Source organism: Herpailurus yagouaroundi, unplaced genomic scaffold (genome assembly GCF_014898765.1).
Source record: "Herpailurus yagouaroundi ecotype Mexico unplaced genomic scaffold, PumYag 77, whole genome shotgun sequence".
NCBI lineage: Eukaryota > Metazoa > Chordata > Mammalia > Carnivora > Felidae > Herpailurus > Herpailurus yagouaroundi.
Window position 1 is genome coordinate 76,808,498 of NW_024412388.1, and position 26,818 is coordinate 76,835,315.

Sequence of the window (26,818 nt, forward strand, 5' to 3'; positions counted from 1 at the left end):
GGGTTTCACCTAAAAAACCCCTGTTTTTTATTTTAGTTGAAGTTGGATGCTCAACCGACTGAGCTACCCATGCGCCCTTTTTTTTTTTTTTTTTTTTTTTTTTAACCTGAGAACTTTGGTGATGATATTGAGTCTCCAAGGTTGGCTCCAAACAGCAATAGACGATGATTATATAATATTTGTCATGTATATGGAACCAGTAATTTCTCATTGTGCAGTCTTGGACAAGTAACCTAACTTTCTCTTTAATTTACCTCATGCAGAAAGGATATAACCTCTCTTATCGTGAGGATACAAGTAAGGCATATAAAGAGTCCATCAAAATCCTTGGCAGGCAAGAGCTGCTCGGTAGAGCACAGTAGGCACTTCAGAATGAAAGAGATGCACATATGGGCTCTGGAGCCAGGCTGCTTGGGTTTGAATCTTGGTTCTATTCTTTCTTTCTTTTTTTTTTTTTTTAACAGTGTGCCCTTGGGCAAGTAACTTTACCTTTATGGGTCTCAGTTTCCTTAGCAGTAAAGTAGGGGCAATAGCACTACCTACATCATAGGATTCTTTTTTTTTTTAATTTAAAAAATGTTTATTTATTTTCGAGAGAGAGAGAGAGAGAGAGAGAGAGAGAGAGGGAGGGAGAGAGAGAGAACATGTGCGTGCATGTAAGTGGGAAGGAGCAGAGAGAGAGGGAGACACAGAATCTGAAGCAGGCTCCAGGCTCCAAGGTGTCAGCGTAGAGTCTGATGTAGGGCTCAAATCCACGAGCCTCAAGATCATGACCTGAGCCAAAGTCGGATGCTCAACCAACTGAGCCACCCAGGTGCCCTTATATCATAGGACTCTTAAGCAGATAAAAGGAGTTAATACATGTAAAGTTCTTTGGAACATTTATTAATATATAGGGCTTAATAAAAGCTAATTATTATTTTAATTGCTATTTCTTTTAGCTTTTAGAGACACCTGTGTCTTTTTCAAGTTGTAAATTAAAATTGGAGAGAGACATCTTCTCATATGTATAAAATACATCCATTCAGTGCTGTTAACACCAGCTGTTTTCAGCCGATTTCTATTGCTGTGGTTCTGTAACCAGCTCTCCTTTGATAAGTCCTCAGAACCCTCAGTAGGAATTACTTTGCTTATGTTAAGTTTGGCTGCTCTGCCTTAAGACAGTCATTTTTAGTACTTGACCTCCCTCTCTAAGTATTTATGAATTCCCTAAAGAACATGGAGAAGAAGAATTATTTGGAGCCAATTGGGAAGGCATTGTGAAATCAGAACTCCCCTTCGTAACCCTACTGTCACTTATTCTCCAAAATAATTGTCGGATGCTGTGGTTTTGTGCAGAGGAAGCTCTGGGCACTCACTTTCAGTCAGATGCAGTCTTTTCTTCAGTGGTGATTTTGCTTTTCCTCCTTAACATACAGCGCCACTGTGCTACCTATAGGCCATATAAAAGGGGTATAGAGAAGGGTCTCCATTCCCAAAGAGTATGAACAAAGAGCTAGACAAGGAATACAAGTAAATAATTTACTACAACAAGAATCCAACTGTGCTAACCACTATTAAGGTGACACAGAGGGAAGGGGATTCTGACTAAGAGCTTAGGGAGAGGTTTAAAAAGAGGCGACATGACTATTGAACCTTGAAGAATGGCAGAGGAGGAAAGGAAACACAATAGAAGCAGAGAGAACAGGGTGAGCAAAAGCTTGTGAAAATACACAGCTTGTTTGGGGAACAGCAGATGGCCCTGTGTTGTTGGAGCAGAAGGTATGTATGTGGAGGGTCAGGAGATGAGGAACAGAGGTCCCTGGGTCCTCAGGGAGCCCATGCACCTCGCTCTTCTCAGGTTCTGGGGAGGGCAATGGTAGGGCTTCTTTGACGGCTCCCTCAGGATCAGGTCTTAGATGTAGCTCCCCATTTCCTCCTTCTCCCTGCAGACTTCTCTTGGCATCAGCACATCATCCTTTTAACCTCTGCACTTAACAAAACATATTCTCTTCTGTTTTCCAACAGGCTTAGCTGTTCTGGCATTTACTAACCTGCCACCTACTGCAAAATAAATGGAGAATGAAATAGTCTAAGACTTTGTACAAAACCTTGGCCCCTCAGGGTAAAAATCTAAGCCTAAACAAGTGGGAACAGGCCCGGTTGCCTGGCCAGTTTCTGGGGGACTGGAAAGAGATGACAGTGAAGGAAGAAAACCATGTTTGGCACATAGTTGGTGCTCAATCAATATTTGTTTGGTAAAGGAATTAAGGGATGGCTTGAGGGACTCTCAGGTATTGCAAGGCCTCTCAGGTATTGTGGGGTATCTAGGTATGGCCACCTGCTTCTGCCTTGGGAAAGAGGAAGGAAAGGGAGAAGATATCTATGTATTCTGGCTCTCCAGGCATTTGTGCTGAGGCCAGTTTTCTTCTTGAGTTAGGAGTTCCATGATTGGTAATTTTCTCTTTTAGGAGAGAAAGAAGGGTGTGTGTGTGTGTGTGTGTGTGTGTGTGTGTGTGTGTGACCCAATACGTATTTCCTTACACTCATGCCTGAGTACCACGGGTTACAAACCATTCCTTTGCCATGATACCAAGAAAAATAAAAAGTTAAAAATGTCAAGAGAGAGCTCTGTCCAGTACTTAGGATCCACTTACATGGTCCTCACAGCCGCTTGTCAGACCCTAACCGCCAAAATGGTGAAGCAGATTGAGAGCAAGTATGCTTTTCAGGAAGCCTTGAACAGTGCAGGGGAAAAACTTGTAGTAGTTGACTTTTCAGCCATGTGGTGTGGGCCTTGCAAAACGATTAAGCCTTTCTTTCATTCCTTCTCTGACAAGTATTCCAACATGGCGTTCCTTGAAGCAGATGTGGATGACTGTTGGGATGTTGCTTCAGAGCGTGAAGTCAAATGCATGCCAACCTTCCAGTTTTTTAAAAAAGGACAAAAGGTGGGTGAACTTTCTGGAGCTAGTAAGGAAAAACTTGAAGCTACCATTAATGAATTAATCTAATTATGTTTTCTGAAAACATAACCAGCCATTGGCTGTTGAAAACTTGTAAATTTTTTTATTTACCAAAAGGAAAGATCAAGTATGAAGACTGTATACCCAATTGCCATCTGATTATATAAGTGGCAATAAAATATTGTCTACCCTTAAAAAAAAAAAAGTCAAGAGAGTTCAGTTTTACTTAGCAAATATATGTGCTCAGCACTTAGGATACAAAGAAGTCTTGATTCTAATCTCAAAGGGCTTCGAATGTGGGTAGACATAAAGCCAAACAGAGTATTTACTGCAGGGGAGATAGTGTGGTAACAGGTTAGCTCAGGGCCTTGCTACTCCAAGTATGGTTTCAGCAGCAGCAGCAGCAGCAGCAGCAGCAGCAGCAGCAGCAGCATCTTCTGGAAACCTGTGAGGAATGCAGACTCTGGCTCCAACCCAGTCTGACTGAGTGTGCATGTGAGTTTTAATGAGATTGCTAGGCGAATCATATACACGTTAATATTTGAGAAGTACTGGCCTAGGGTGCCGGGATGGGATGTGGGTGTGTTTCTTAGAGGAAGTAAATCCTGAGCTATGTTTTGAGAATGGGTAGGGTTAACTGGGTGGTATCACAAGCAGAGACAAAAGCATAAGTAAAAGTTTAGTGGCATGAAGAAGCATAGGGATGATTTGGGAAGCGGCTTAAAATTGATCCACAAAAGGGAGAGAGTGTAGGAGAGAGGAGGAGGGAGAAATGTAGGAAGATGGCAGGTCAGGCAGTGGCCAGATCCGGACGCACGTGCTCTAGGTTACGTAGCTTTGCCTTGATCTAATCCATGATAGAGACGCATGATGAGATGTTTGGATTAGTGTTTAGAACACCGCAGCCCTGAGAAGCCTGAGAAACCAAGGCCAAAGGGCAGAGAAATTATTTAGGAAGATACAGCAACAGTTTGGGAGAGAGAGAATGAGAGTAGTTAGGTACTGCAGGTAGTGCGGTGGGAATGGAGAGAAGGGAACAAGTTTAAGAAACTTTAAGAGGTAATAAGCAGATGAAAGACTTCATTCAGTATGAACTGGCGTGAGAGAGTGGGAGAGGGCTGTGCCTTGACTAGATGAATCGGGCAGGCTTCCGGCTAGGATTAGTGGGTGGTTGCTCACGACACCACTAACAGAGATGAAAGAATAAAGGAGGATGAGCAGGTTTGAGGAGGGAAATTATGAGTTCAGTTTTCAACATGTTCAGCTCAGGTGACTAGGAAACATGTATAGGATGGGGGAAAAAAAGAAAACAAGGGTGGAGAATGGGTGAATCAATAAGGGTGGAGAAGGAAAGTGATGAAGTAGAAACAATGCCCTGTCCAGGTTTGGGGCTATGGTAATACACATAGTATATCTGTGAGTTTTTCCCCCAGCCCTATTTCCACAAGCTGCCTTCTTGGAACTGGTTCCAGAAACTGGTTGGACCTCAAAGAAGAGCAAATGGTTTTGATTCATGGTTTCCTATCCTGCGATCAACTCGTTGTTGACACTATTTCCTCTACTAACAGAAAAAAAAAAAAAAAAAATCAAACCTGGAGTTCAAGCTCCTCCAGGGTCAGAATGAATAGTTGTCTTTTTCCATATTGACCTGTGGGATGAATAATTTTGCCCACTTCCCCAACACTACTTACAAAGTAGTGATAATACAACGCCAAGGCGTGTGGATATTTGTGCATGGTCATTCTTCAGGTTCTGGAGGACTTCTGCCACAAATCATCCCTGGTTTGAACTTTTACAGCACTTTCATTTTGGACCTTAAAATTCAGAAATTGGTAATAGCTTGTTTTGGATCATTTCCACAATTATTTCCTATTTTGCAATCTGTTCTCTGCTCACAGAGTAAAAATCGTCTGGGACTTCAGCGTCTCCACAGCAAAAAGTCCAAAAACACGTTAACATTTTCGGTAGTCATCCCCAGCCAATAAAAAGCAAAAGGTCGGCACGTGGTTTATTAGTTTGGGCAGGAGGGAGGTATTCCAACTAGATCCTTTCGCTCTTGCCAGGATCAAACATGGCGGGCCGCAGCCAGAATTTCCCGAACACCCAGTTCGCTTTCCCGTGACCCTAGTCAGTCTCCGACGCTCCTCTTTCTACCTTCCTTCCTCCTCAGCCGCTCCCAGAGGGTCAGCACTCGGCAGCGCGACAGCGGGCCTCCTTCCCGCCCCCACTCGAGGGCCCGCCCACCAGCCCGCGCCAGCCAATCGCAGGCCGCGCTGCGGCGGCTGGCAGCGCCGGCCGGCCCCGCCCCTCAGCCTCGCTGTGGCCTGCGGCTCCCGGGCCGGTAGCGCCGCTGTCGGTCGCGAGGACGGGTGGTGTGGAAACGCGGGTCGCGGGCGCTCGCCGCCTGCCACAGCTCAGCCCAGCGTCGCCGAGGCTGTGAGCCCCGAGCCTCCGCCATGGACTTCGAAGACGGTAAGCGGCGCCTCTGGCTGGTCGCCACGGCGGGCGGGAGGCGGGGTGGCCGCCCCGGGGGTCTGTTTACGGTCTCAAGATGGCCGTGTGGGCTTTGTTCTGCGGGCCCGGAGGCCGCCCGCCCGCCGCGGGCCCAGTGCCCGGAATCGGCCTATGTGGGAACCCGCGCGCCTTGTCGCGCCCGCCCGGCGCCCGCCGCCGCCGGGGACCTGGGAGTTCCGTGCCGGCCTCGGTGAGGGGAAGGGCGCGCCCAGAGCGCCACGGCCTCCGGTCTCGGGCCCCGGACTCGCGCTCCGGACTCGCCCCGGCCCCGGTGCATGGAAATTGCCCCGACGCCTCCCAACTCCCCGGTCTCGGGCAGAGGGGCGGGTGGGGCCTCCCCGGCCTCGCGTCGCGTTCGCCTCCCAGGGCGGCGACCTAGCTCGTCCGTGTAGTAGATCCCCAACCAGGTTGCTTCTTAACAGATACAATTTCCAGAGGCTTGTTCACGGTGATGTTTCTCGTCTTAGTTTGAAGACGAGTTTAAAGGGCGTCCGTAAGTGACAAGTATAGGTAGATCTCTGTGCCGAATGGAAACCTAAGCTATTACTGGTTAGCAAACTGGGCTGTTTATCCACCAAAATTACCTGGTCGTTAATCCCTAATTTCAAATAGCTGCGTGAACCTCAGCATTTTTTTCCTCTGGATTGTGTATGGATGGGACTTAAGTTAGAATTCTGGCACGGCATCACATGCCCTTCAAATTCAGCTCCGTGCCCAGCCGCCTGCGTTGGACTTAACGTTTAAGTAAACCGTATTCCAGCAATACCTTCCAGCTGTCTCTCACGCTAGTTCTTGAAACCATTTTCACAGGCTCCCAGAGTAAAATTAATTTGGTTTTCACCTTGTCTTCAAATCTTGCCCAACTTTTATAGGAATTGGTGTCAAGATAAAATGAGTCGGTTAGGGAGACGTGGAAAAGGGTTTCAGTGATTAAAGTGGTCTTAATCCTGAGTAACCAGACGTGTCTAATTAAAACCGGCTCGCTAACCAGTTGTAAGCCCCTCACCCAACCGAAACAATTATATTAAACATTGAACGTACTGTGATCTCAGCGTGAGTCTGACTAAACGATCTTTTGATCTTTGATTTGATTTCATGCCAAAAAGAATTAAAGCTGCCAAATCTAAGTATATGAAAGGGGGCTGAAAGAACCCATGTTTTAAAAAGTTTATTTATTTATTTTGAGAGAGAGAGAGGGAAAATCCCAAGCTGTCGGTGCAGCGCCAGATGTGGGGCTTGATCTCACGAAGCCTGACATCGTGACCTGAGCGGAAATCAAGAGTAGGGCTCTTAGGCAGCTAAGCCACCCAGGCGCCCCTGGGATAACGCTTTGGTGGAGCCTTTTCAATTAGTTTGAAATAGGAAGTCCAGCTGTTAAGAGTAGCACACTCTGGTGTTTTTGTTTGTTTTGGTTGGACTTTGACTCATTTTGATACAGATACCTTAAAACTATGTTTATTTGAAGTAGCGAAGCTGGGAATGAAAGTTAAAAATATATTGCTATGTTTTCATACCAAAGTTTGATGATAGTACCAACACTCAGGGTACAGCAGAAGCTACCCAGGTGGGGGGAGGGAACAATGGGAGTGGTTCCACCCCCCCCCCCAAGGGAATCCATTTTCTGTAGAGAGTTGAAAAACAATAAAACTTAGTTTGCTTACTTTTTATTGTCACCATGTGCCTACAATTCCAGCGTTAGTAATAAAATTATAAACAGTGTCAGTGAGTAAACACTCCTCCTCTCTCTTGCTTCCTTTTCTCCTTTACTGCTATATTTGGGAGTGGAATTTGACTAACAATACATCTGAATCTAATCCTATGCAGTGTAGCTGGATTCTGTTGCATTCAAGGGATCACTGTATCAGCTTTCTTTCTTTTAGTATTTATTAGTAAAATTAATTAAAGGACTTAACAATTGCCAAATCCGTTTTAACGGAAATTGCCAATATGGTTTTTGGTGATGTCACATCCTGGATAGATACAGTGAAGGCAAACATATGTTTGTGTATATGCATTCTCAAATAAGATCTTGAAAACTTTAGAGAGCGAGTGGGTAAAATAAATATATTAACTTTGAAATAGTTACATATTACATGCAATCAATTCTCACATGGCCCTTTTTGCAATTTTTGATACATAATTTAATCTATCTGCCTTCCTTTTGTTTCCCTGTATAAATCAGTAGTGGATTCCCTTTTTTGGCAATTATTGTATATTAGGTGTTAAAGCGAATTTTTACATTTTAGTAATTTGGATGATTTGCCTCTTGGGGAGATAATGAAGAGAGATACATGTTTTTCCATATTAAATGTTTGTAATTATTTACACTCCATTTTTGTAGATAATAGAGTTAATGGCATTTTAAGAAATTCTGTTTGATTTGAATAGATAAGTATGTAATTTCAGATTTTTGCTAATGCACTAATTTCTTTCTGTTAAATGTGTCTTCATAGATTATACACACTCTGCTTGCAGAAATACTTATCAGGGCTTTAATGGTGAGTATCCTCTTTTGTTTTCTCTTAAATAATGTTAAAGGAATGCATTTCAGTTTTTCTGTACATGCACATAAAGTAACAATGTAAAAAGCCAGTTCTACCTTGTTTCAGTCATTGTTTTGTCTCTTCATGTATCACTGCTCAGTGTTAATGTTGTCACACTATGTATAGTTTTTTAATTAAGGAATTTGGGAATCAGAAAAAGTCAGGGCTATTCAGTATAGTTTGACTCTTTTGTTGTGTTTGAATTATGATTCCTTTAATTTATTCCAAAAGGCCTTGACTACATTCTGAGTGATGAGTTACAAGAAACTAGTCGAGTTCTTTTTGCTGACTGAGAAGCTTTGGTATTGAATAATGTAGATTAAGTGGATTATTGTCTTGGTTTTATATCGCTTTTATTGTAATACATTTTGACCTTGTTTTTGAGGTCATTTGTTTTAGTGTCTAAATGTGTTTGTATATAAAGAGCTGTCTAGAGGAGCACATGAAGAAGCCTGATTGTTTATTTTTTTAAATATTTTTTTTAATGTTTACTTTTTGAGAGAGGGAGACAGAGCATGAGCAGGGGAGGGGCAGAGAGAGAGGGAGACATGGAATATGAAGCAGGCTCCAGGCTCCGAGCTGTCAGCACAGAGCCCATTGTGGGACTCACACCCATGAACTGTGATATCTTGACCTGAGCTGAAGTTGGACACCCAACCGACTAAGCCACCCAGGAGTCCCTAAGCCTGATTGTTCATTGACTTAAGCATGACGTTAGAGTTGTGACTATAGAGCTAGATAAAATCATAAGAGGTAGGCAGAGTACAGTTGGATGTTATTTTGATAGTTATTAAAGTTCTGCCAGACAGGATGATAACACAAAAAAGAATGTGGAAGAATTCAGTGAGGTAAAAAAGGACCCCCATAGAGTGGAAGTACACATATTGATTGCCAGAGAAAAGGAAAATTCAGCTGTGTACAGAATATAACATATTCACAAAATAAAACTGAAGCAGGTGTACTAAATAAAACTATGTGCCATTTTATGAGAATAATTGCTGTCCAATTAATTTCTGTGTATCATCTTTAAGAATTTAGAGAAACTTTGTATTTGATGTGGGCTAAAAAAGCTCAATGTGTAGGAAGTAGTATATATTGAGTGCTGAAGAATACCTTTTTTTAAAGTTTATTTATTTTGAGAGAGAGAGCATGAGCAGGAGAAGGGCAGAGAGAGAGGGAGAGAGAGAATCCCAAGCAGGTTCTGAATTGTCAGCCCAGAGCTGGATGCAGGGCTTGATCTCACAAACTGAGATTGTGACCTGAGCTGAAATCAAGAGTTGGATGCTTCACTGACTGAGCTATCCACGTGCCTCTGGCTTTTGTTGTGATTGTTGTTGTTGTTTTCTTAATGTATTTTTGAGTAATCACTATACCCAACCTGGGCTCACACTTACAACGCCAAGATCAAGAGTTGCATGCTGTACTAACTGATCCAGCTAGTTGCCCTTGAAGAACACAGTTTTGAACAGGAGAATGTCATAATAAAACTACCAGAGGAACTTTAATTTGTATCCACATTTAGGTAGATTGAAAACTGGAAACTTAGGAGTGCCTGGCTGGCTCAGTTGGAAGAGTATGTGACTCTTGCTCTTGGGGTTGTTAAGTTCAAGCCCCACGCTGGATGTAGAGATTTCTTAAAAATAAAATCTTAAAAAAGGAAAAGAAAAGAAAAAACTGGAAAATAAGCTAAAAAGCCATTTAATAAATTTAGGTGTTAGGATTTAAAGATCCTGAACTTGGGAGAAGACAGTAGTAATTTTGAAAATAGTAAGATGTTTCTAGAGAAAATTAACAGAACTTGCAGGCTGACTGACTAGTAATGAGTAGAAAATTGAGAAGGATGAATAAAAACGAGTCCAAGATTTTAAACTGGAGTGAGTAGGACTAATACGTTCACCAAAGAGAGACATTTGGAATGATAAAAGGCTTCAGTTTCTAGTAGTGTTTACCAGAGATTTGGATTTAATGTCTAAATGTAGGACTTTGACATGTAGAGTCATACCAGGCCAGAAGTTTATTTTCTTAATGTACAGTGATGCAAAAAGAACTTTAGCAATTTCTATCACAGTGATGACTTTTTGTTTAAGAGATGCACTTTATTTTTTATTGAAGTATAATTGACATACAACATTAAATTAATTTCAGGGGTACAGCATGATGATTCACTGTAGACATTGGGAAAATGATTACTGCAATAATTCTAGTTACCATCCATCACCATATATAATTAAATTTTTTTCTTATAATGAGAACTTTTAAGATTTAATCTCTTAACAGTTAAGTCATCATGCTATACATTATATCCTGTGACTTATTTTTTCCCCTCATGACTTATTTTTTTATAACTGGACTTTTGTACCTTTTGATTCCCTTTGCCCACCTGCACTCTCTCCCCTCTAGAAACCACTAACCTGTTCTCTGTATCTATGAGCTTGGCTTTTTTGTTTTGTTTTGTTTTGTTTAGATTCCACGTAACAGTATTTGTCTTGCTTTGTAACTTATTTCACTTAGCATAATGCCCTCAGGGTCTATCCATGTTGTTGCAAATGGCAAGATTTCATTCCTTTTTATGGCTGAGTCCTGTTCCTTGTATATGTGTACCCCATCTTTTTTATCCGTTCATCCTTTAGTGGACACTTAAGTTGTTTCCATACCTCTCCTATTATATAAATAAAGCTGCAGCGAACATGGGGTGCATATATCCTTTTGGATTAATGTTTTACCAATGTTGTGAACTTTATTTTTTCTCTTAATTTTAGTTCCAACAGTGGTTTTCATCTGAGGGTGATTGTTAGATTCCCCTGGGGAGCTTTTCCAAAGTTTATCTGTTTAGGTCATACTCTAGTCCTCTTGAATCTTAGTTTTAAATAAGGGATCCCTGGTTGTGCATGTGATGAAAAAGTGCTGTGAATGACTTTGGAATGCATTGCTGGTTAAAGATCATTATTTGACAACACTTTGAGGTCTAGGTTATCTACACTTCATAAATGAGGAACTTAATTTCAGAGATGTAATTTGACTTTATTCATTTAACAAATATTTCTTGAGTGACTGCTGTGTATTAGATACTATTCTAGGAACTGGCAATATAGCAATGAGCAAAATGGAAAATATTCTTGCCCTTGTAGGGAGTACAATCTAGTGGGATGAATTGGAGAATAAGCAAGATAAAGAAGTAACACATATTGTATATTAGATGGTAACAATTGCTTAGAAGAAAAAGGCCACAGAGGATGTTGGCGGCGGCGGCGGCGGCGGCGGCGGCGGTGGTGGTGGTGGTGTGTGTCTCTGTTGGGGAAGGACTTGCTAAGGTGATCTTTGAGCACAGATTTGAGAAGGTGCGGATGCAAGCCATGGCTATCTAAAGGGAGAATGCTGTAGGCTTTAGCAAATATGAAGCCAAATGAAGCCAACAATACAATTCATTGTTAGCATTGTCTTTTCCAGCGACTGAAATGAAGTAGAAGGTACTGGAAAATATGTCAAGTACCAAATTTCCTCCACACCATTTCTTGGAAGGAAGTTGTATTTTCAATGATTCCATGTTTCCTTCCTGCCTCACAATAACTTTTTATATAAACAGCAGAGAAAAAAAGGAGAGCATTCGAGATAGAGGAAAGCAGGAATAAAGGTACAGCTGAGTACATTGTGCTTCAGAGAGACTTAAGAATGTTTTGACTAGAGCTGATGATTTTTGCTGAGCAGTCTTAAGACAGAGTTAGAGTGGTGAGGTGTAGCCAGAGGCATTGAAAATCAAAGATAACTTGTTTATATCTAAGAGATAATAGAAAATAAAGACCTGAAAGAGTGGAGGGATTGAGCAGTGCAGATACAGAGAAAGAGCATTCCAGGCAGAGGGAGCAGCAGGTGCAAAAATGGGTGTGTGCATACTGTGTTCTAGGAACAGCTGAGGGTCTAGTATACCTAGAGTGGAGCGATAATGGGAGGAATGGTAGATGATGAAGTTAAGAAGTGATAGGTAAATCATACAGGGCAGAATTTGTCAGATATAGCAGTTGCCTTCTTTTTTAATGGTTATTTATTTATTTTGAGAGCAAGCGAGTGAGCGAGCATGAGCTGGGAAAGGGGCACAGAAAGAGGGAGAGAATCCCAAGCAGGCTCCACGCTGTCAGCACAGAGCCTGATGTGGGGCTCAATCCCACAAACCGTGAGATCATGACCTGAGCCAAAATCAAGAGTCGGACACTGAACCAAGTGAGCCACCCAGGTGCCCTACAAGTATTGACATTTTGGACTAGATAATTCTTTGTGGGGGGATGTCTTGTGCATTGTAGACTGTTCAGCGACATCTTTGGCCTCTGTGCACTGGATGTGAACAGCACCTGCCCTTTGGTTGTGAAAACCAAAAGTGCTTTCAGAGATTGTCAGATGTCCTCTGGAAGGCAAAATTGTCCTTGGTTCAAAGCCACTGGTATAGGGCCTTACGGATTATTTAAGGGTTTGGCTTTTACTTCAGGCAAAATGGGAAGCCATTGGAAGTTACTGAGCATTGAACTTTATTTATTTAAGTTTATTTATTTAAGTAATCTCCACAGCCAGTGTGGGGCTTGAACTCACGACCCCGAGATCAAAAGTTGGCATGCTCTTCCAGCTGAGCCAGCCAAGTACCCTGAACATGATTTAAATTCACATTTTAACAGATTTATTCTGGCTGTTTTCTTCAGAATAAACAGAAAGGAAGCAAAAGTGAAAGCAGGAAAACTAGTTAGGAGGCTGTTGTAGTAACGTAGATTTGAGATGCTGGTGGCCTGTATCAAAATGCTAGTAGTGTGGAGGTGGTGAACAGAGGTCCTATTTCAAGAGTTGGTGTGACACAGCTTGTTAATTATTTTGATAAGTCAGTTGTTTTTTCCTGTTACTCCTCAGCTCCTTCCTTATGATTTAATTGTAACTGAGTTTTAACATTTGTTGAACTTATAGAGTGATCAAAGCAATAGAATAGATTTGATTTAAAACATGAGGTCGGTTATTGAGTGAATTACTTTCATTTTATAATAATAATAAAGACATGTTATATTCTTCTAGTTTTATTTATTTATTTAAAAAGTATTTTGATGTTTATTTTTGAGAGAGAGAGAGAGAGAGAGAGAGAGAGAGAGTGCGAGCGGGGGAGGTGCAGAGAGAGAGGGAGACGTAGAATCTGAAGCAGACTCCAGGCTTTGAGCTGTCAGCACAGAGCCTGACATGGGGCTCGAATTCATGGACCGTGAGATCATGACCTTAGCTGAAGTCGGAGGCTCAACCGACTGAACCACCCAGGCGCCCTGTTCCAGTTTTATTTTTAAAGTGATTTCTGAAAAGTTCATTTGGTAACCTGGAAGAATGTTGTTTATACAGAAGCAGTCATCTTATAGAATCTATATCCCTATAATCATACTGATTACATACAGTGTAAAGACTTCCTTTTTTCCTTTTTAATTAACTGAATAGTAACCATACTATGAATAATAAGCCAAAATCATTGCTATGTAGTTTTCTTAATTTTTGTGTACTCTACAGTGCCTGGCATAAGGTGGGTGTTCAATAAATAGTAGTAATTTATGACTGCATAGTGAAATAAAAACACAGAATAAAAAACTAAAAGATTTAGTATTTGAAGGCAGCCTCTGCGAGCTCAAAATTGAAACTCACAGAAATAACAATATGAAACTTTTTGCTTTGTTTATCTAACTGAACTTAGCTCTAAGAGTATTTTTTAATATGAGGTTTAGAGGAAGGCTTTTTATTTTGAAATTTTTATTTTAATTTCAAAATTGCCCTCTATCTGAGATAATATAAGAATAAATTACCAACTCTAAAGACAGATAATTGACATTGGGCTCTCTGCTGAGCGTGGAGCCCACTTAAAATTCTCCCCCCACCCCAATACCCTTCTCCCCCACTTGTGCTCTCTCTCTCTCTCTCAAAAAAAAAAAAAACAATAAATGACTATTTTATTAATCTAGAATTGTGTTGTCTAATATGGTAGCCATGAGCTGCATGTGACTGCACACTTGAATGTGGACAGTTGGAATTTAGATGAGCTATAAATGTAAATAATGCGCCCCATTTGAAGTCTTAGTATGAAAAATGTATTAATAAACTTACTGTGTTCTGTTATGCTTATTGGTACTTACAAGTTTTATATAATTCTAAATTTCACTGAAAAGCTCAAGTTTTATCATTGGCAGCAAATGCTGTTAGTTGTTTTCCTTTAAGTGACAGTTTTACTTTGTTTGTTTTTGAGAAAATGCCAAATGCTCAGTCTGTCTGTCTAGTAAAAATAGTATTCTTTGTAAAAGTGGCTAATTTCATTTCACAACCAAGCACTTGCACAATGGCTTTTCCTGGCAAAAACCGTGATACTTTGGTATGCAGCAAAATTGCTTTTTGTGCTACAGACACTACCAGAAAAGTCAAAACCATGAAAAGTCATGGTTTAATAAAATTGATAATTCTTAACTGTTTCATCAAGGACATTTTTAAGTACAGATGGCTCTTTTTATTATTTTTTTACTGCAAGTGTGCAGTATTAAGGACTACAATGACTGCTAATATCCTTTGGTGCCATTGCCTTGATTTGTGGTGAGGGACCTGCAGTTTTACCCACCAGTGCTTTTGCATCTTCAGTGCAAATGTCAGCACTGTGAAAAAGGCAAATAATGTTGCAGTGTTATTTATGAAAATAGTTTGATCTTGTGGATCCCTGAAAAGGTCCTAGCAACTCGCAGTGGTGAAGAGACTATTCTTTGAGAACAATGGTTCTGGGGCATGTACAAAATTAGTAGAAATCAGACCCTGCCCACAAGATGAGTGTACATTTAGGATGAGGCCACAAATAGCAGAACATAAGGCAGAGAGAGTATCCTAAGCACCGTATAAGAGCTATAGACTTTTAGGTATTTAGAAGAAAGAGATGATAATCAACTGAGATGGTATCATTAAATTTGATCTTAAAAGGGTTAGTTGGGGCGCCTGGGTGGCGCAGTCGGTTGGGCGTCCGACTTCAGCCAGGTCACGATCTCGTGGTCCGTGAGTTCGAGCCCCGCGTCAGGCTCTGGGCTGATGGCTCGGAGCCTGGAGCCTGTTGCCGATTCTGTGTCTCCCTCTCTCTCTACCCCTCCCCTGTTCATGCTCTGTCTCTCTCTGTCCCAAAAATAAATAAACGTTGAAAAAAATTTTTTTTTAAAAAAAAAGGGTTAGTATTTGAAATGGACTTTTAAAAGATGAGAAGATTTAAAAAAAATTGTTTTTTATTATATTTATTTATATTTGAGAGACAGAGTGAGACAGAGCACAAGCGGGGGAGGGGCAGAGAGCGAAGGAGACACAGAATCTGAAGCAGGTCCCAGGCTCAGAGCAAGTGTTTAGCACAGAGCTCGACACTGGGCTGGAACCCACAAACTGTGAGATCATAACCTGAGCCGAAGTTGGTTACTTAACTGACTGAGCCACCCAGGCACCCTTAAAAGTGAGAATATTTTAAGAAGCAGATATTTGGGGTGTTAGCTGGGAGTGTTTCACATAGAAGCAACAGCATAAAGCTAGAAGGGTGGATACATATTGAACTTTGAGAAAATAATGTCATCTCTTTGGACTGTAGTTCCCTAACCTATAAAGCAAGAAGATTGAATTTTATCATTTAGGTTGCTTCCAGCTTTAAAGTCTCAAGATTCTGAGTGATATTTTTGTGAAGTTGTTGCTGTTGTCATTATTATTAGGACCAGAAATATTTAAGTGGTTGTAATTAAAATTTAGTGTTTTAAAAAATGTAAATTAAGGTATTTGGTCTTTGTATATTGTTGTATTTATTAGTGTATAAAATTTGAGGAGGGTGACAATAAAGGATTTTAAAGGACTTTATAAGACATTCTAAATGATTTAAAAATACCATTTTTATAATCATAGTAAATTTATTTTATTACCTCTTTCGTTGTATTTTTTATATCAGAGGTTGGGATATTGATGGAATTGCAGTGTAATAAGACATACTTAGTACCCTTAATGTATTAGAATTTGTTTTGTGTGTGTTTTGTATTGCTAGAGTTCACATTCATTCCCTATTCAGAGTATTTGAGGATTTAAATATTTGTTGAGTTGTTATTTATAGGTGTAATACCACAGGTTGGTCCCCTACTCCATGATTTTTACTTTTTAAAAATGTCTATTTCGGTTAGTATATGAACAAATTTAAATTAGGCTAATTGAAAATGTGGCTGCTTCTGAGTTTTTAGATCTTTTGAGAGCAGCTAGATGCAAAAAAGTATACTTAGAACAAAGTTTTTCTTCTTGACATTAATAAATGATTTTTTTTGAGAGTAGGAATTATTATTAATTATGTACTATGGAATAAGCTAATACAGAACCTTAAAGTAGCACCCTAGTCAAATAGATGTTGATTAAATTAAAAATAATTCTAATATAGAACTTTCTTAGTTGATAATGTTTTTTTGAAAAATAGGTTTTATTAGCAAATCTGATTATTCAGTAGATTATCATTTGTGAGGTTTTTTCCTTCCACGTCTACTGTGAGTTTAGCTTAAATGTTAATGATGAATTATTATCTCAGATCATTGATAGGAATATCTTGTGTTTTATGCAAAGATTCCTGAAGAGGATGGTATATCTTACTGACCTTTTGTTACTGACTCTGTTTTAGGAATGGATCGTGATTATGGCCCCGGATCTTATGGAGGTCTGACATTCAAGGATATTTATCTAAAAATTCTTCTTTTGAGTGCCAGTAAAGGTGAGCATCATTTAATTTTTTTCTTTTTAAACTCTTTATAGGGATGGACCGTGACTATGGCCATGGATCCTATGGGGGTCAAAGATCCATGGACTCCTACCTAAACCAGTCATATGGCATGGACAATCACAGTGGTGGTGGTGGGGGTAGCAGGTAAATTGCTTAATCACTTGGCCAAATGATTAGATGACTATAAGATTCTGGATATTTTAATTTAAGTATTCCTTAGGCATGTTATGATGCTTGAATTTCACTATTTGGTATTGAATAATCACTTTAAATGTTTAGAGGTGTTAATTAATGGTTATAAAAATTACCTCAGGATTACTGGCAGACATTATTTTAGGAAAACTTCAAGTAGCTATTTTCATTTCACTATAATAGAGTAAGCTTTTCTGTCTTTTAGTAGTGAACTCTTTTTTTTTTTTTTACTTCCTTTACTTTTAACTCCTCATCAGTCAGAATGTTCTGAACAAATGATATAAAAATGTTATTGGAAATATTATCTGTGAACCTTTTTCTTTATGATTTTTAAAAGTGTCTTTTCTGATGTGGGGTGTTCTATAAAGCAGCAAAGCAGTCTTTGACTGGAATGGGTTTAACTGAACCAGTCTAGCAACATTCAGTTTTCTGAGAAACATTTAAGGTAGTTATTCTTTTAATTTTAATTTTAGAGTAAGTTGTAGGAGCAAATTGTAATAATAAAATGTTCTTTAAGTCCATATCTAGGTTATTTATTGGCAGATACTACTTAGACCAAAAACACTTGTGCTCTAAGCTAGGAGCATTGTATTAAAGCCATGAATACTATACCTTTGCTTATTTTAATGCACTAGAGTTTAGATTGTTTTTATATTTTACTGTTGATACTGTGTAAAGCTTAACACTAGTTGAACTACTCAGGCCGTAGGGTTGACCACATTTCAGGCAAAGAGCGTATACCTTTTAAGGCACAGATACTTCTACTAAGTATAACTAGTTAGGTAACATTTGAAACTATCCTCCTTCTTCATAAAATGAAGGATCCGGATTCCTTAAGGATGGACTGAATGATGCTTTACTTTCCTTCTTTCTGCTTCAAGTGTGCCACTATGGTTTAATAGTAGAGGAAAATCAAGAAAATGAACAGATACAACAATTTTGCTTATGTGATAGATGTTTTAAAAAGAGCTGGAAAGAGGAATAATTTTTATACGGTTACCAGGATTCAGAAATAAATAGTACATTCTATTTAGTGATCTGTAAATAATTGAAGTAATGTAACACATTTAACTGTTTTAATATATCCGTTACTGCCCTATTGCATTGTAAATGTGATGTGGATAAACTATGTAGATGTTATCGTTTATCTCATGTGTAATTGTGGGCCTTTATAAAACTATGTTGTAAGCTATGAAGCAACTTTTGTAATCCATGCTTTGGATTTGTGAGAAGTAAGATGATTTGTTTCTTCTGTTGATTCTATTAAAACCTTGAGGAGACGGTGTGCTCCCTTTTTTAGAGTAGTTTTATGTGATAATTTCCTACCAGGAAATAATTTTTTAAATAATTGAAGATATAAAATGTACTCTTTCTCATCTGCCTTGAAAATTCATATGCAGAGGATATATGTTCGTGGTCTTTTACTTTTATGTTCTATTTTATGTGCTTATTCTTCTAGATTTGTTAGATTTGCTAGTCTACAAGTAGAAAGTGACTGAGGATTGATTATTGACCTTACCCAAAGTTGGGCAGGATATCAAATTTTGTAAGCAGAGATAATTCTCCAAATTTTGACTGCTACAGACACAAGCAGTTTTGTTACATAGATTATTAGGGGTGCAAAAAGGATCTCTTCTGTGTCACAAATAGCCTATATTGGTATAGTCTTCAATTTATGTCCCTATTGAAAGCCAAAATATTGTAAATATTTGGTATTTTCCAGTACTAGGGATGGATTCAAAGAAAGTTTGAGTAGTTTGTGAACTTTAGCAAATGACTTTTTCCAAGACTAGGGCTGGGCTTAAATACTGACAGACAAATCTTTTTAATAAAATAGAAAAGCTGCCACAAAGCAGATTTTTAAGCTAAGGTTTACTTAACTCAATTCATATTTAAAAACTGACTCAGATAGCTTTCTATCTGGTCTCATGTTGAACTGCCCAGCCCTAATCAGGGTGTGAATAAAAGTAGAACTGTGCAAACCAGTATGGTATAAATGAATTTTAGTTGATAAATGTCATCTGATAATTTGTCTTTTGAATTGTCTAACATTAGTAAGCTTACTTTTGTTTTTTCCCTCACTGTGCAACTTTTCCAGGTTTGGACCTTATGAGTCTTACGACTCCAGGTCTTCTCTGGGTGGGCGAGATCTGTACAGATCTGGCTATGGTTTTAATGAACCCGAACAAAGCCGCTTCGGAGGTAGTTATGGTGGTCGATTTGAGAGCTCCTACCGGAATAGCCTTGACTCTTTCGGAGGTAGAAACCAGGGCGGGTCTAGCTGGGAAGCACCTTACTCCCGTTCAAAATTGAGGCCTGGGTTTATGGAGGACAGAGGAAGAGAGAATTACTCTTCCTACAGCAGTTTTTCTTCACCCCATATGAAGCCTGCACCTGTAGGCTCTCGGGGGAGAGGAACGCCTGCTTATCCTGAAAGTACGTTTGGAAGCAGAAACTATGATGCTTTTGGAGGACCATCAACAGGCAGAGGCCGAGGCCGAGGAGTAAGTACAACAGAATCTTTTCAGATTCTTTTCACTAGTCACTCTTTTAAACCCTTTCAAGACCACGGTTTTCAACTAGAATAAACACTGTTCATCCCAGTGTATTTTGAAGCAAAGCTGAATCATAAGCATAATTTTTAGGTTGCCTGTAAAAGTTTTTCCAGCACTTCAGAAAACAAGTGGCAGTGTGAGATGATTGTTCATAGTTTTGCCAAATCTCCCTTTATTAAAAAGGTGAGGATATTAGGTTTTGGTCTAAAAGGGGTTAAAAGGAGTTGCATTTTTCCTTGTAAAACACTAGCAGTTTTGCTGGTGGGACAGTTCTTGGATTATTGTAAAAGGTAACCAACCCTTTGGAGTTTTTGAGTAGGTTAAAGGTGCAATGTATGATAAAATGTTTATACTTTGCTGCTAACTCTAGCACATAGAATTTCTTCAGAGCTCCATATTTCACATATAACACAAGGGACTTAAAGTCGGTAATAATAGATGAGGGTAGCTTAGCTATGTTTACATGGTGAAGAAGTTGATATGTCTAATAGGTTGTAGAATGATTTGTGGTCAATATAATTACTAACTTACTCTCTTGCAATATGTCCTGTTGCTGGGTGTTTCGTTTTCCCTTGTGTCACTAGTTTTTACTATTGAGAAATTAGCTCCTACTTGTACAGACATGTCTCTGGCTCCTTCCTAGGAAGTAATCTTTTGTAAATTATTGCTTACATGAGTAAATATACCAGTCTTCAAGTGTTTTATTTCAGGACATAGTATAAAGAGAATGACTTATGTTCTTAGGTAACTTGACTGACATGAAATTTTACTAGTAAGTGTATGTAGATTGTGGAGTTATATAGTTTGGTCATATGAAAGATATTGTATTTTTGCCTTAATGTAAGAAATGGTTTAATTAAGTCAGTTACTCTTAATAGTCTCTTTGCAGAGGAAAGTACTTCTGATAAAAAATGTAGTAGGGCACATGTTTTTGTCTCTTCATTGGCTTTTGGTACATCAGTGTAGTTTGTCCTTTTTGTGTAGAAATTTTGCATTGATAACAGTTACCCTTTACTGATGTAAAATGCATTGCACCTTTAATGGATAATTAATGAAGATATTTCTAATGTGACTCTATAAGTTACCTGGAAACACTAAACTATTCAAGTTTACTAGGTTAGATAGGGATTCCTAAGCATATATATAAATGTAAGCAACTGATACGTTGCTCTTCCACCATAATTAATGACTATAGGTTAATTGAAAATTGTTGGGGTTAGTAGGCTTTGGGTTTTGAAATTGAAAATCGATTCCAGTTTGAAAATTTGGAAAACACTTAACATTTTTCATGCTGTATATTACTTTAGGCAAATGATTTTTTTCTTAATGAGACTTCAAATATCAATTTTGTTTTCACAATAGAAAAACAGGTATTCCTGTACTTTGTGTTCACCATTCTAGTCTGAATGGACTTTTCTTTCTTTCCTCCTGTTAATGAAGTAGATGAACCAACAGGACTTTTCTTTTTTAATCTTCACTTGTACAATTCCCATTGGATCCTTCTCTTCAGATTACTCCTCAGTCTTTATCTTCTAAAAGTAAGGTTAGCAGAATAAATTTCTATGGACATGTAGCCTCTTGGTGTAGTGGATTTTGTTAACGATAAGAGAAGAGAAAGGGACACAAGAGTCGTTTGGTTGCATGACTCTTCGTCTGTAAACTTTTGCTTCTTGGGCTTCTGGGTCAGAATATGTTTCTCTAGGTAAGAATGTGAATGGAACGTCAGATGTAATTCTTTATCTGAAGTGTGTCCTGGAAGTTGATGCATGGTTATGCTTTAACTCTCCTATTTCATACTAATGTTCCATCTCGCCTTCTCATTCCCTTTTTCAACAGGGAGAAATCCTAAATGATTTCTGGATCTTTTTTACTTCAAACTTCATATATGGTCTTCTTTATACATCTTAGTTTTAAGCCAGGTTTTAGTGAAATAAAGATGTCTTTTTAGGTCTTTTCATGGGAAAACATCAATTAGGAACTCTGAAGAGGAGTTGTCAGAGAGTTGTACAAGTGGTAATATTCTGACAGGCACATTTGCTGTTTATGATCTCAATTTTGAATTGTAAAAATTAAAAAAATAGGTAGGAAATATCCATATTTGTTTTACTGGAAATAAAAATACTAATCCACTGGATTTGAGTTCATGTAATAATTTACAAAGGTTTTCCATGTGTTTATTCAGAGCGGACATGTAAAATTTAGTTCAGTTCTGGGTAATTTTCAGGTGAAAATTATTAGATAGATAACAGGTAAAATTTGTGTGAATTCATACTTTATCTTTAGATATTATGCTAATATTTCTTGATTTCACAAATTTGCAGCATATGAGTGATTTTGGAAGCATTCATAGACCTGGAATTGTTGTTGACTATCAAAACAAACCCACCAATGTGACAGTTGCTGCTGCAAGAGGAATAAAGAGAAAAATGATGCAACCATTTAATAAGCCTGGTGGAACCTTTATCAAGAAACCCAAGCTAGCAAAGCCTGTGGAGAAGATGAGCCTCAGCAAATCACCCAGTAAGTGAGAAAACATAATTGCTATGGCTTATGGTACTTCTAGTTTTTAAAAATTTAATGCTTTAGATAATTTTTTCATGTTCATATGACAAACTGCATAGTAGTTTCAACTGTAGAAATTAGATCCATCGAATCACCTAGTGTAGTCACTAATCACTCATAAACATCAAAATTACCCAGAGACACTTTTTAAAAATGCGCATGCCCTGGTCCACCCCTCTTCCCTGAGTCCTTATTTAGGATGGAGTCAGATCATCTATATGTGTTAAAAGGCTTCTCACATGATTTTGATTCAAAGTTTTGTCTTGGGTGTTATATTTGTTGTTGGAAGGTACTGCTGAGGATGTAGTATTCTCACATTATACAGAATCCCCTTTATGAGGACAAAGGGAAGAAATTTTTCATGGTTCTTGGTTCATGGAAAAGGTGTGTTTCTTCTGGAAATTTAATTTGCTTTTAATTTTGTGGACTGACGACTCTTAGAGACAGTCACATTTTCCATCTGTACATTGTTAAAAAATTGAGAGCCAATCTGAAAATGAAATGAAGAAAACCATTTCATTCATGTTAGCATTAAGAAGACTAAATACTCAGGTAAATTTAGCAAAAGTAGTATAAAACTTAAAACAGTATTCAAAACCTACAAAACATTGTTGAAAGAAGTTTAAGAAGATCTAAATAAATGGAAAAACTAAATAAATGGTTCAAAGATCGTAAGATTTAATGTTAAGATGGTTATATTCCCCAAACTGATCTACAGATTTATTAGCACAATCCCTGTTAGAATTCCACCTGACTTCTTTGCAAAAATTGACAAGTTGATTCTAAAGCACATAAGGAGTTGCAAGGGATCTAAAATAGTGAAAACAGTCCTAAAAAAGTGAAACAAAATAGAAAGACTTACACTTCACCTTACTTGGAAAGACTCAACACTTCTCAGTCATCAAGGCAAAAATAAATATAAAAAAACAAAAAGTAATTCAGTGTACATGTAAAAATAAAATATTTGGTGTATATTATTTTGCTGTTATGTGTTTTCACAAAGAAGTCTGAAGAAGACCTTTTGTTAGCTTTTATTTAGGTACATCCTTGACTGTCATGTAGTTTAGTCAAGTATACTTGATTTCGTGTAGAGATATGTTACAAAGTTAAAAAATAAAATAAAACAGCATAGATAAGTAACAGTAATTTGGCTCTGAACTTTTTTTTTAATAAAAAAAGCTTTATTGAGATATAATTCACACACCTTACAATTCATCCATTTAAAGTGTTCCAATCATTGGTTTTTAGTGTATTCACAGATACGTGCAAATATCACTAATCTATTTGAGAACATTTTCATCTCCTCTCAGAGACCTGGTACCCTTTAGGCATTACCCCCAACAAACCCCACAGACCAGAGCAACTACTAACTTACTTTCTATCTTTATAGATACCTGTATTCTAAACTTACATATGAAAAAAAAAATTGTATAAAATGTGGAGGGGCGCCTGGGTGGTGCAGTCGGTTAAGCGTCCGACTTCAGCCAGGTCACGATCTCGCGGTCCGTGAGTTCGAGCCCCGTGTCGGGCTCTGGGCTGATGGCTCAGAGCCTGGAGCCTGTTTCCGATTCTGTGTCTCCCTCTCTCTCTGCCCCTCGCCCGTTCATGCTCTGTCTCTCTCTATCCCAAAAATAAATAAATGTTGAAAAAAAAATTTATAAAAAAAAAATAAAATGTGGACTTCTGTAATGGGCTTCTTTCACTTAGCATAATCTTTTCAGGGTTCGTTCAAGTTACAGCAGGTATTAGTACTTCATTCCATTTTATGGCTGGAAATATTCCACTGTATGAACAAATCAAATTTTCTTTATTCATTCACTGAATTTGTATTCACTGTATTCAGTGTATTTGGGTTGTATCTACCTTTTGGGGACTATGAATAGTGCTGTAAACATCTGTGTATAAGTTTTTGTGTGAGCATGTGTTTTCATTTCTCTTAGATATATATCTAGGAGAAGTGCTGGATCATATAGTATAATCATTTGAGGAACCACCTGTTTTCCAAAGCATCTGCACCATTTTACATTCCCACTAGCAGTAGATGAGAGTTCTGATTTTTCTATATCCTTGCTATGGCTTGTTATCTATTTGATTCAAACCATCCAGGTAGTATGCAATGGTATCTCATTGTGGTCTTGATTTACATTTCCCTAATAACTAATGGGTGGGCATTTTTTCTCGTGCTTATTAGCTCTTCATATACCTTTCTTGGAAAAATGCACGTTTAGATGTTCTGCTCACTTATTAGTTGGGCTATTTGTCTTTTTATTGAGCTGAAAATATTCTTTATATATTCTAGCCATCTCTATCTTACTTATAGAGATAAAAACACAGACTTAAACATTCAACCTTTATTGATGGGGGAGTGGGAGGGAGGGGAAAGTGGGTGACGGGCATTGAGGAGGGCACCTGTTGGGATGATCACTGGGTGTTGTTTGCAAACCAATTTGACAATAAATTTCATATTTCAAAAACAAAACAAAACAAAAAAACCCCAGTCAACCTTTACATGAAACAAAAATTTAAAACTTAGACAATAAGAACAAAAAGGATAAAATTAAATACTGTCAGGCTATTGTCAGGTACTCTGATTTAATTCTGTTTGTTTTGATCATTGATGATGAATTTTAAATTTTTTTTTTCAACGTTTTTATTTATTTTTGGGACAGAGAGAGACAGAGCATGAACGGGGGAGGGGCAGAGAGAGAGGGAGACACAGAATCGGAAACAGGCTCCAGGCTCCGAGCCATCAGCCCAGAGCCTGACGCGGGGCTCGAACTCACGGACCGCGAGATCGTGACCTGGCTGAAGTCGGACGCTCAACCGACTGCGCCACCCAGGCGCCCCAATGATGAATTTTAATAAACTTTTGCTTTAAGAAAATTATAATATATGCAATGTTGAAAAAAGGATTTAGCTTATTTACTCACCTAGTTTTTGTTGTTTTCTTGTGAGAGAGAGCATGTGTGTGGGGGAGAGGGGCAGTGGGAGAGGGAGGGCGAGGCAGAGAGAGAGAGAGGGAAAAAATATCGATAGATAGGAAGAAGGAAGGAAAAAGAAAGGAAAGAAAGAATGAATACCCCAAGCAGGCTCCATGCTCAGCTCAGAGCCTGATGTGCGGCTTGATCCCACGACCCTGGGACCATGCCCTGGGCCAAAACCAAGGGTCAGATGCTCATTTGACTGAGCCACCCAGATGCCCCTTAACTAGTATTTATTAAAAATGATCTCTTTGAAAGCACTTTATTATTTTTAAAAAAAATTTTTTTTAACGTTTATTTATTTTTGAGACAGAGAGAGACAGAGCATGAATGGGGGAGGGGCAGAGAGAGAGGGAGACACAGAAACGGAAACAGGCTCCAGGCTCTGAGCCATCAGCCCAGAGCCCGACGTGGGGCTCGAACTCACAGACCGTGAGATCGTGACCTGAGCTGAAGTCAGACGCTTAACCGACTGAGCCACCCAGTCGCCCCTGAAAGCACTTTAGAAACAAGAGGTCAAACTGCCAAAGCTACTTCAAAATATTTCTATAAAAGTTTAAGATCAGGAAATGCCAACTTCAGTGACAGATCTAAACAATATAAATCACAGACATGACACATCAAAAGTAAAAATTTACAAGGTAAAATAGTATACAATTTAATTTCAAAAAGTTTCAATGACAAAATAACACCTTGTTTTATTGTACATGTGACAACAAAAGCAAATTCAAATAATAAATATTATGTGGGGCACCTGTGTGGCTCAGTTGGTTAAGCATCTCTTAATTTCGGTTCAGGTCATGATCTCATGGTTTGTGAGTTCAAGCCCTGCATCAGGCTCTGCGCTGATGGTGCAGTGCATTACTTACTTAAGAGAAAAAGAACTAGACATAGACATGTCCTTAAGATAAAAATACTGAATAACTAGGAATGTGTGTTCTCTGGAAGACCAGAAATAGTTTCTAAGTCCCTAATTCTGCTTAGACAATCTAAACTCTGACCATCTAATTGTGTCTTTGTATTTTCCCAAATTCATTTCAACAGTCACTATTTTGCTGAATATTAGGTCCAGGTAAGTTATAGAAGACATTGAGAGTCTAGAGTAAGATCTGCCATATTCTTCGTCTTTCCTCCATTAAAAGAAAGGTTGGGGGAGGAGGGATGTGGAAGCACAAAAGCTTTTAATTTTGATAAAGTCTAATTTATCTATTTTTCTTTGGCTGCCCAGTTCTTTTGGGTGTATATCTAAGAATTCCTTGCCAAATTCCAAAGTCATAAAGATATACTCCTATGTTTTCTTGGAAGAGTTTTCTAGCTATAGTTCTTGCATTTAGGTCTTGTATTTTAGCATTTGCATGTGGCTGTCCAGTTGCCCAGCACCATTTGTTGCAAAGACTGTTCTCTCCCAACAGAATAATTTTGGCATCCTTGCTAAAAACCAGTTGACCAAAGTTTTATGAGTTTATTTCTGGACTCCCAATTCTGTTCTGCTAATCTATAGGTCTGTCCTTGTGCCAGTAACACAGTATCTTGATTATCGTAGCTTTGTAGTAAGTTTGGAAATCATGAAGGGTGAGTCTTTCTATTTTGTTTTTCTTTTTAGGATTGTTGTCACTACTTTAGATCCCTTCCTTATGAGCTTTAGAATCAACTTGTCAATGTTTGTAATGAAATCAGTTAGAATTCTGATAGGGATTGCATTAAATCTGTAGATCAGTTTGGGGAGTACAACCATCTTAACAACGTTAAGTCTTCTAATCTCTGAACC

General features: G+C 38.7%; 2 protein-coding genes across 7 annotated transcripts in view; both read left to right on the forward strand.

Moving 5' to 3' along the window:
• The first annotated feature begins 2,637 nt into the window (after positions 1 to 2,637).
• Positions 2,638 to 3,056, forward strand: LOC121027451 (thioredoxin-like). The gene has a single exon (XM_040470917.1). It carries the CDS (start codon positions 2,676 to 2,678, stop codon positions 2,991 to 2,993), a length of 318 nt encoding a protein of 105 aa, XP_040326851.1. The 5' UTR covers positions 2,638 to 2,675; the 3' UTR covers positions 2,994 to 3,056.
• Positions 3,057 to 5,248: 2,192 nt separating this feature from the next.
• Positions 5,249 to 26,818, forward strand: part of ZNF326 (zinc finger protein 326) — a 36,835-nt gene continuing 15,265 nt past the window's right edge. Inside the window, exons 1-6 of one of the 6 annotated variants that reach the window (XM_040470913.1) lie at positions 5,255 to 5,417; positions 7,913 to 7,957; positions 16,662 to 16,697; positions 16,793 to 16,904; positions 19,051 to 19,456; positions 21,829 to 22,027. In XM_040470913.1, the coding sequence (XP_040326847.1) occupies positions 5,402 to 5,417; positions 7,913 to 7,957; positions 16,662 to 16,697; positions 16,793 to 16,904; positions 19,051 to 19,456; positions 21,829 to 22,027 (814 nt within the window). In that variant the 5' untranslated portion in view covers positions 5,255 to 5,401. The other 5 variants (XM_040470911.1, XM_040470912.1, XM_040470916.1 and 2 more) reach the window with 5 other exon arrangements.

What these genes read in the sequence shown, in the direction of transcription:
- LOC121027451 (XM_040470917.1), top strand. Translation starts at nt 2,676, where the DNA reads ATGGTGAAGCAGATTGAGAGCAAGTATGCTTTTCAGGAAGCCTTGAAC.